At 40.5% G+C, this 11314-nt stretch overlaps 1 protein-coding gene across 2 annotated transcripts in view; it reads right to left on the reverse strand.

Annotated features, from left to right (window-relative positions):
• The window catches only part of LOC111980273 (tissue factor pathway inhibitor), a 52277-nt gene extending 43487 nt beyond the window's left edge, over window positions 1-8790 (reverse strand). The window contains exon 1 of one of the 2 annotated variants that reach the window (XM_024010985.2): window positions 8599-8790. In XM_024010985.2, coding sequence (XP_023866753.1) covers window positions 8599-8686 — 88 coding nt within the window. In that variant the 5' untranslated portion in view covers window positions 8687-8790. The remainder of the gene's footprint in view (window positions 1-8598) is intronic. The other variant, XM_024010979.2, reaches the window with a different exon arrangement.
• Window positions 8791-11314: the final 2524 nt, after the last annotated feature.

An 11314-nucleotide genomic window follows, 5' to 3' on the forward strand; every position in this document is an offset into this window, starting at 1 on the left:
CTCTCCAGCCTGGTGAGTCCTGTGCCTGCGCCCAGAACTAAGCCTCCTGTATGTCTCCCCAGCCTGGTGAGTCCTGTGCCTGTCTCCAGAACCAGGCCTCCTGTATGTTTCCCCAGCCTGGTGAGTCCTGTGGCAGCTCCACATACCAGACTGCCCATACGTCTCCTCACTCCAGTGATGACCCATGGCAAGACGCCTCCAGTGATGATCCATGGCACGAAGCCTCCAGTGATGATCCATGGCACGAAGCCTCCAGTGATGATCCATGGCACGAAGCCTCCAGTGATGATCCATGGCACGACGCCTCCAGTGATGATCCATGGCACGAAGCCTCCAGTGATGATCCATGGCCCGAAGCCTCCAGCGACAGTCTCCAGTCTGGAGCCTCCAGCGACGGTCTCCAGTCCGGAGCCTCCAACGTCGGTCTCCAGTCCGGAGCCTCAAACGACGGTCTCCAGTCCTGAGCATTTCAGCGACGGTCCCCAGTCCTGAGCCTCAGCGACGGTCTCCAGTCCGGAACCTCCAGGCGACGGCCTCCAGTCCGGGGCCCGCAACGAGGGTGCCCAGTCCGGGGCCCTCAACGAGGTTGCCCAGTCCGGGGCCCACAACGAGGATGCCCAGTCCGGGGCCCGCAACGAGGGTGCCCAGTAGGAGGGCCCGCAACGAGGGTGCCCAGTCCGGGGCCCGCAACGAGGGTGCCCAGTAGGAGGGCCCGCAACGAGGGTGCCCAGTCCGGGGCCCGCAACGAGGTTGCCCAGTCCGGGGCCCGCAACGAGGGTCCCCAGTCCGGGGTCGGCGACGAGGGTCCCCGCACCAGAGGTGCCACCAAAGTGGGATGAGCCAGTGGTGGAGCGGGGTCTGCGTCCCGCACCTGAGCCGCCACCACGGATAGATGCCCACCCAGACCCTCCCCTATAGGTTCAGGTTTTGCGGCCGGAGTCTGCACCTTTGGGGGGACCTTAGAGAGCCTTTTTATGTCTCTATTTGGTTTGGTCAGGGTGTGATTTGGGGTGGGCATTCTATGATTTTGTATTTCTATGTTTTGGCCGGGTATGGTTAATATCGTTGTCTCGGATTGGGAACCATACTTAGGTATCCCTTTTCCCTCCTTTCTGTGTGGGAAGTTGTCTTTGTTTGTGGCTCTATAGCCTTAAGCTTCACAGTTGTTTTTGTATTGTTTCTTGTTTTTGTCGGCGTCATCCTAAATAAAAGGGAATATGTACGCTGACCACGCTGCGCTTTGGTCCTCTTCATTCAACGGCCGTGACAGAGGGGCATTAAGATTCCCGTCCATTTCAAAGTTGATACTAACGTTGTGTTTGTAAAAGGGCAGGGAATTCTTCTACTGTTTTTCCTCTAATATACTGAAAAAAATTGCAACGCAACATGCAACCATTTGAAAGATTTTGCTGAATTACAGTTCATATAAGGAAGTTAGTCAATTTAAATGAATTCATTAGACCCTAATCTATGGATTTCACATGAATTTCCAGGCCAACCCACTGGGGAGCCAGACCCAGCCAATCAGAAGGAGTTTTTATTACAGACAGAAATTCCCCCCCTCCCCTCCTCTGATGATCATGCAGGTGAAGAAGCCGAATGTGGAGGTTCTGGGCTGGTGTGGTTATACGTGGTCTGCGGTTGTGAAGCCAGTTGGACGTGCTGCCAAATTCTCTAAAACGATGTTGGAGGCGGTTTATGGTAGACAAATGAACATTAATTTCTCTGGCAACAGCTAAGGTGGACATTCCTGCAGTCAGCATGCAAATTGCACGCTCCCTCAAAACTTGAGACATCTGTGGCATTGTGTTGTGTGAAAAAAAAACGGCACATTTTAGAGTGGCCTTTTATTGTCCCCCAGCACCTGTGTAATGATCATGCTGTTTTATCAGCTTCTTGATATGCCATACCTGTCAGGTGGATGGATTATCTTTACAAAGGATAAAATGCTCACTAACAGGGATGTAAACACATTTTTGAGAAATTAGCTTTTTATGCATATGGAACATTTCTGGGATCTTTTATTTCAGCTTTACATGTTGCATTTATATTTTTGTTCAGTGTACTTCCAAATGTACTTCCAAATGATATAACCTGTTTTGCATAGTACAGAAATCAAACACTGCTTATGGGCACCCAAGCTTATTGTATAGTCTAAGAAGGTCATGGTTGTGATATAGAGGCCAATTGCTTGTTGTGTATGTGTGTTTGTATAAATCATTACAAGTTAATATTGAGTTCGTACACTGTGAGGTGCCCTAAAAATGTAAACATGCTAAAAGGCAACAAACTTGTTAAAGACCAAACTTATAGTGTCTAAATGTACATACCAGGTTGAATTCAGTGTTTGGATTAAACAAGACATATTTTACAGATGTAGGATCTTAATTTGAGCCAGTTTGCTACAACAGCAGGAAAATAATCCTACAGCTACCAGATATGTGGAATTATTATGTGGAATTATAATTCATGGACATTTTTGGAGGAGTTCATACATTTTTCGTAAAGTTCTCCTGCAACAGGGTGATCAAATTAAGATCCGACATCTGTAGCAGTCATATCACGGCTTTGGCCCAGATGTAGGCCATATCCTATCGATGTTTGCATTACTCAAGGTAACACACTTTACATTAAAACACATACAGTAATAAAGTGGTAATAAAATGACAATAGTACAGTAACACGTTATATCCCAGTAAAATACTAATATGAGGGGATTTAAATTCTATTGCAGACTATTGAACTTGATTTGTCTTCTACAGAACCTCAATGACAGGCCGTCGAGGATAACTGGCCAGGCTTGGCCTACAGTATATTTTGTACCATCCCTTTTCCTCGTCATATTGTAACACTAGCCATATGAAATGTCCCCCAATTGGTCCCTGACATTAGCCTACTCATCACGCCACCTTAACAACCTTTGAGACTACTGCAACCTGGCATAAGAAATTCCCAGCTTCAGCTCTGACCAGGGTATAACTTTGCAACATCTGAACTTTAGCCCAAACGCCAAAGATGATGTTTCACATCTGCAAGAATCAAATTGAGACTAAGGGTTCACCCAAATAGCTGTGTCCAACATGACAATGACTTATACATGGTGCTAAGACTTTTATCATAAACCAAAGGTGGTTTATTAAATTCTTCAAATTGTTCATGAATTTGTCAATCAACTTATTCTTAACAAATCTAAATCATTGTTTAGTTTCTGTATTAATATGGACTTTATAAAATGCAGGTCCTTTGGGGCCGTTTTGATCCCAGCCAACAACAGTTCTGCCTATAGTAATTTGATGAATCTGACCTTTATTTGAATTTAGTTTAATTTCTCTGGAGACATAATAACAAGATATCCATTACACCAGAGGGTGGATGGGGACCTGTATCAGTAATTTGGAACAGATAGACAGATCATCTACAGAGATATATCTCCCCATGTATGCCCAAGATTGTACTTTTCTGTACCACATATCGTACGATTGTGTACAAAACCAAAATTACCTACGTTATATGCATATACAATTTTGCCAATAGTATAAATACTTAATAGTACTACAATACAGAACTCAGATACGCTCTGAATCTACATACAGTTGAAGTCGGAAGTTTACATACACTTAGGTTGGAGACATTAAAACTAGTTTTTCAACCACTCTACATATTTCTTGTTAACAAACTATAGTTTTGGCAAGTCAGTTAGGATATCTACTTCGTGCATGACACATGTCATTTTTCCAACAATTGTTTACAGACAGATTATTTCACTTAGAATTCACTGTATCACAATTCCAGTGTGTCAGAAGTTTCCATACACTAAGTTGACTGAGCATTTAAACAGCTTGGAAAATTCCAGAAAATGATGTCATGGCTTTAGATAAAGCTCCAAAACCACCATAAAAAAAAGCCAGACAACGGTTTGCAACTACACATGGGGACAAAGATTGTACTTTTTGGAGAAATATTCTCTGGTCTGATGAAACAAAAATAGAACTGTTTGGCCATAATGACCATCGTTATGTTTGGAGGAAAAAGGGGGAAGCTTGCAAGCCGAAGACCACCATTCCAACCGTGAAGCACGGGGGTGGCAGCATCGTGTTGTGTGGGTGCTTTGCTGCAGGAGGAACTGCTGGTGCCCTTCACAAAATAGATGGCTACATGAGGAAGGAAAATTATTTGGATAAATTGAAGCAACATCTCAAGACATCAGTCAGGAAGTTAAAGCTTGGTCGCAAATGGGTCTTCCAAATGGACAATGACCCCAAGCATACTTCCAAAGTTGTGGCAAAATGGCTTAAGGACAACTAAGTCAAGGTATTGGAGTGGCCATCACAAAGCCCTGACCTCAATCCTATAGAAAATTTGTGGGCAGAACTGAAAAAGCACGCGTGAGCAAGGAGGCCTACAAACCTGACTCAGTTACACGAGTTCTGTCAGGAGGAATGGGACAAAATTCACCCAACTTATTGTGGGAAGCGTGTGGAAGGCTACCCGAAACATTTGACCCACGTTAAACAATTGAAAGGCAATGCTACCAAATACTAAGTGAGTGTATGTAAACTTCTGACCCACTGGGAATGTGATGAAAGAAATAAAAGCTGAAATAAATCTCTCTACTATGATTCTAACATTTCACATTCTTAAAATAAAGTGGTGATCCTAACTGACCTAAGACAGGGAATTTTTACTCAGATTAAATGTCAGGAATTGTGAAAAATGTATTTGGCTAAGGTGTATGTACTCTTCCGACTTCAACTGTATAGAGCCGTATTGGTGTGTATTCTCAGAAAAGTATTTATTCTAGGGCAAATCAAGTCTTAATTTGAATCCAGGTTTCTCTGGGGTCATTATATAAGGGGCAGTGCAGTTAACTTGATTTTCCAGATTTTTCCCCCTGAAATTTCCACACTATCAGGTCGAAATAACGCCCTGAAATTGTGAAAATTATGATAATGCCCTTTTTGTGTAAGAGCAATTTTTTTTTTCTCCCTGGAATTTCTGCCTGTTCATGTGGGATGGAATTTTTGGCTCAGATCATGATGTCACGATCTGATCTGATTATAATACATCAATGACCATTCATCTGGGTAAGGGGGTGGGCTCTATCAGGGCTGTGTAAGTAAATATCTTCAAATTAGTTTCCTAACGCCAACACGATCAAACAGCATTTCAATGGCCAAAAGAGGCTCAGGGAAATAAATGACAAAAAAAACTTATTTTCATTAAATAAACACACAGAGTGATTTGTTAGGCATAAAGTGATGATTTAAAAATACAAATAAAAAGACTGCATGGGGGCTTTAAGTTGTACATATCATCATTGAGGTGGAGGTGGACCTGTATCAGTGATTTAGACCAAATAGACTGATCATCTGCAGAGATGGAGCACCTCATTTACACGCCTGTCTTTATCATTGGTTATAACTAGGTATGGCCGTGTACAAAATCTAAATGACCTTAGATATATTCTTAGTTGCAGTCAAAGCAGCTCATAAAAGTCTGTCAGTGGTACGAATACTGCCTGACGACTCAAACTGAATTTTACTGCTGCTCTATGTTCGCTACATTCTTCAGTCTGAGACGGCCATCGTTGAAGTCTTTTGTGGCGACGTCAAAATGAGGGGTGTTGTACAAAACAAAATCATCAGCGATTGGATCATCTCTAACCAATCAAAGTATAAAAGCCAATGACTAATGTTCAAAATGCGGCTTTGCGCATGCGTGTTCTGGCTCTGGTCCAACCCATCGTTTTCTGGAACCAAACACAATGTTTAGAAAGTGTTTGCATTCTATAAATCGTCAGGGAGGTACTGAGATCCAGACTCATGGCGGAGAAGAAACTAACGTCTGTGGGCGTAGTGTAGAGTTTGGCCGGCACAAGGACTCTGGGTAGTCCCGTGTAGCTCAGTTGGCAGAGCATGATGCTTGCAACACCAGCGTTGTGGGTTTGATTCCCACAGGGGGCTAGTATGAAGATGTATGCACTCACAACTGTAAGTTGCTCTGGGATAAGAGCGTCTGCTAAATTAAGTAAATGCAAATGTGTAGCCAGGCAAATTAATACGTGGTAGAACTGTAATATAGAAACTAGCTACCCTCTGTACAAATAATGCTGAATTGCTGTGTATTCTCCCAAAAAAATTGAATTCCTATAATACCCTCCAACATTCTATATGTGCTACTTGTTATGATACGTTGGGTGTTATACCATATAATACCCTCCAACATTCTATATGTGCTACTTGTTATGATACGTTGGGTGTGTATACCATATAATACCCTCCAACATTCTATATGTGCTACTTGTTATGATACGTTGGGTGTTATACCATATAATACCCTCCAACATTCTATATGTGCTACTTGTTATGATACGTTGGGTGTTATACCATATAATACCCTCCAACATTCTATATGTGCTACTTGTTATGATACGTTGGGTGTTATACCATATAATACCCTCCAACATTCTATATGTGCTACTTGTTATGATACGTTGGGTGTTATACCATATAATACCCTCCAACATTCTATATGTGCTACTTGTTATGATACGTTGGGTGTTATACCATATAATACCCTCCAACATTCTATATGTGCTACTTGTTATGATACGTTGGGTGCTATACCATATAATACCCTCCAACATTCTATATGTGCTACTTGTTATGATACGTTGGGTGCTATACCATATAAATACCCTCCAAATTCTATATGTGCTACTTGTTATGAGACGTTGGGTGCTATACCATATAATACCCTCCAACATTCTATATGTGCTACTTGTTATGAACGTTGGGTGCTACCATATTAATACCCTCCAACATTCTATATGTGCTACTTGTTATGATACGTGTGGGTGTTATACCATATAATACCCTCCAACATTCTATATGTGCTACTTGTTATGATACGTTGGGTGTTATACCATATAATACCCTCCAACATTCTATATGTGCTACTTGTTATGATACGTTGGGTGTATACCATATAATACCCTCCAACATTCTATATGTGCTACTTGTTATGATACGTTGGGTGTTAACCATATAATACCCTCCAACATTCTATATGTGCTACTTGTTATGATACGTTGGGTGTATACCATATAATACCCTCCAACATTCTATATGTGCTACTTGTTATGATACGTTGGGTGCTATACCATATAATACCCTCCAACATTCTATATGTGCTACTTGTTATGATACGTTTGGTGTTATACCATTTGGTTTTATGCTTTTTGATGCATGTTGCCATAGCCCATACGACTCCCATTGTTTCATTAACAGCGTTGCTAATGCTGACTTGGCTGTGCCCTGTGGTTTTTAATCACATAAATATGACAAAATGTATATTTACTTCAAATTCGTAAAACTAAATGATGCTTGAATCAAATGATGGTAACTCTGCTTTTTAGTACTTATGTCGATTCTACTTTGGAAAAAACTGCACATTATATCAAGGAAGATATTTTGGGGGGGGCTTTACAGAATAAGCTAATTAAGTGTTTCCTAATTTAACTAAAATAACAGTCTGTTTTGGTCATTTTTTCCCCAGATAACATTGTTGACATGTCTAATGATATTATGATGATATAATTACATTTATATTTTGCTTTGATTGTTGCTTTTTCCAATAGTCTCTTCTTGGGGTCAAAATGACCCCAGTTGGTAATCAACGTATGTAAAATATGTTGGGAGCTTGAGCGTTAAAAACGTGGTTTGATAAATGGCCTAAAGCTTGGAAAGAGGTTGCCTACCAGGTCTTTTAAAAAGTCAAGGAGAATGCACAGCATTGGAAAACGGAAAAGGGAAATTAAATGACGTAGTCCTTAGGCTATGTAGTTAACAAGTGGCAGGATATATGGACAACTGACCAGGCGCAATTAAAATATGACAATACATAATAATAGGCTAATTTTAAGTGTTGTCCACATGGAATTGTATGGAATTTTACGCGTGTTCGTCAAGCACATCTGCGCACAAACACGTGCTATAATTAACTATTAACAATCGTTAAGCCCGTTACGAAAAAGATTGCAGTCAGAGTGGAGTTTAACTGTAGTACAATGCAATATAAGTGCAGTTCAAGTGCAGTCTAACTAGTATGCTGCAACTCCTTCGTCCAAAAGAACACCGTTTTTTTACTACAATAATTCGGCAGTTTTACTGCAATTAAAGTGCGGTATAGTTCAACTGCAGTTCAATTCTGCAATTACTGCGTCCAAAATACCACAGTCGACTGCAGTTACTGCACTTTTACTGCAGTTTCAAAACTGCAATACTTTTTTGTAAGGTTTTGTGTCAACATAACCGAACTAAAGCTGAGAGAAATGTAGCGTGAAAGTGGCATAACTCCGTTTTCTGTTTATCCATTTTGGGGATATCAAGCGCCATCATTTGATATTGAATTGGCTAAATCCAAATTACTCACGGGCTTCTTGACACGTGAAGTCTATTCGGGGGAAATATTGAAAGACATACATCTCAAAACAACTAATTTACACAACTGTAGATCGTTGAATGCAAAGTCCAACTCGAACTCATGGACACACACGGGATAAAAGGATATATCAACAAGTAAGAATTCTTATCTTACCTATTCCAGAGTCTGAATCACAAGATCCCAAATAAGCGGAATGTAGTAAAACAATGCATGGAATCCACCAGCTATTCATTGCAGACATGTCAGCGGTCGGAGAAGTAGACTACAGTAAAGTTGCTGTGAAACCTTCATCAACTTTTGTTTAAGAGACTGATGATGGTAGCTGATCACCCACGCACTTCCGGTTAGTAATAGACTGGTTATATTTACTCTCCTTGATGGTGAGCTGGACACAAACTCTTAAAACGGCTCATATTACATTTTTCGAAATTAATAACAAGTAACTATATTTCTAGTTTCGTTATCATTATTGGTTGGACCAGTTCTCTCTTGAAAATTATATTTTATCTCAATGAGACTACATATTTTTAATTTATCTAGGCAAGTCAGTTAAGAACAAATTCTTATTGACATTGACAGCCTACCCTGGACCAATTGTGCACCGCCCTATGGGACTCCCAATCACAGCCAGATACAGCTTGGATTTGAACCAGGGACTGTAGTGATGCCACTTACACTGAGATGCTGTGCCTTAGACTACTGTGCTACTCAGGAGCTTAACCTGGATAATTAAAGATTAAATATATAGAGAGCTCGATTTTGTCACTATAGTCCCTGGTTTGAATCCAGGCTGTATCACATCCAGCTGTGATTGGAAGTCCCATAGGGTGGCACACAATTGGCCCAGCGTCGCCTGGGTTTGGCCGGGGTAGGCAGTCATTATAATTAAGAATTTGTTCTTAACTGACATGCCTAGTTAAATAAAGGTTAAATACATATTTTAAATGGTGTTCACGCTGTATCTTCATTACATTCTGGAGGCTACTGTGACCATACAGAATCACTATTTAGAGTTTTTATGTTATGGTAATGATGAGTGGTCATTGCATGTTATTCTTCTGTCTATAACACGTTTCTTGTCTAATGTGTACCAAAATCAGGTACTATACATTAGAAAGAAAACCTGTTGATGAGTGTAAAGTTATTATTATTGTTGATCTTCCAAATGTACAGTTGTCACCTTTCATATTTGGAATTCTTTGGAAACCAAAGGAACTTCTCTCTGCATAACTTGGGATGTGATGAACAGTGGCAAGCTGTGCCCTCCGGTCACATCTTGTCAGCTCTCTCTATACCTTAATCTGCCACTATTCATTCCACTGTAATGAAATATTCAAATCTGAAGCACATTACTTGTTCAGTTTTTGCCAGAAATTCCATCAAAGTGTCTATCTCATTCAGGGAACTTGTACATGGCTGGTGGTCTTTGGGAACACTTCAGATAAAAGCAAAATCCTAGCTTGTACTGAAAATCTGGGATCTATCTGGGAAATTGGATTGTTGTAGGTTTTGGATTAAGCTGTAGGGAAAACATGCAATGTACTGTAGGCCTGTACTCAACCAGTCTAGATCACTTGCACAATGTTAAACTGATCAAACAATTAAATTACAGTATGGTAGCTGATACCTGTGTAAGCTAGGCCTTCACGGGGGATATTTCAGTGAGAAGGCATACAAGGATGGTACAGCATCTTTCTGCCTAAGGTGATTGCTTTTATTTGCAAGTGAAGAATAAATAGGGGCCACACTTCTTTAGCCTACAATATTGACAATATAACAAACAGGAGCAAATAAGCATACAGCTAAATACTTTACCCAGGCTCCATCATGTCTGTTGTGGGATAGCACCAACCAACCACCACCTGTCTGGCCAGGACAGAACGACAAGGGTTTCAATACTTTTTTACACATAATGCAATTAACCAGGGAATGTTCTATTATACAGTGCCAGTCAAAAGTTTGGACACACCTATTCATTCAAGGGTTTTTCTTTATTTTTTACTATTTTCTACATTGTAGAATAATAGTGAAAACATCAAAACTATGAAATAACACATATGGAACCATGTAGTAACCAGAAAAAGTGTTAAACAGATATATTTGAGATTTGAGATTTTTCAAAGTAGCCACCCTTGCCTTGATGACAGCTTTACTGTACAAGGTCTGGGTGTAGCTGGTGCAGAGGAGTCAGGCGCAGGACAGCAGAGATAAGTAATAAATAAAATAAAGTAATAAAAGTAACATTACTCAAAATGACCAAATACATGAAGATATACCAAGCCCACACAAAAGGACCGAAATAAATAAAACAAACACACACAAAAACCATGGGGAAAACAGAGGGTTAAATAATGAACATGTAATTAGGGATTTGAAACCAGGTGTGTAAAACAAAGACAAAACAAATGGAAAATGAAAAGTGGATCGGCGATGGCTAGAAGGCCGGTGACGTCGACCGCCGAACGCCGCCCGAACAAGGAGAGGGACCGAATTCGGCGGAAGTCGTGATATTTACACACTCTTGTCATTCTTCTTAGGAGGTAGCCTAACTGTGAGTCAGATTTAGAGGAATTTCATTTAAATCTACCTGTATGGTATAAGCATTACGTATCACATGTACTGCTTGATGGAAGTGATGTATTATCTTGGTCCAGAAAATCCTCAGGTAGGGGAAAGTAGGGTAAATTGAGCCATTTTTTTTACATTCAGCATCACTCTGTAAAGGGAAATACTGTATAGCGTTATTTTTTACAAAGCTATCTATACATATATTTCAGGGTGTTGTGTCCCTGAAAATAATCAGAATTCATGTAAACATTAAAGTTTTGAACTTGTCCAGAACTTGTTCAAAAAAAGTGGTCTCTTGGCA

Source organism: Salvelinus sp. IW2-2015, linkage group LG2 (genome assembly GCF_002910315.2).
Source record: "Salvelinus sp. IW2-2015 linkage group LG2, ASM291031v2, whole genome shotgun sequence".
Lineage (NCBI taxonomy): Eukaryota > Metazoa > Chordata > Actinopteri > Salmoniformes > Salmonidae > Salvelinus > Salvelinus sp. IW2-2015.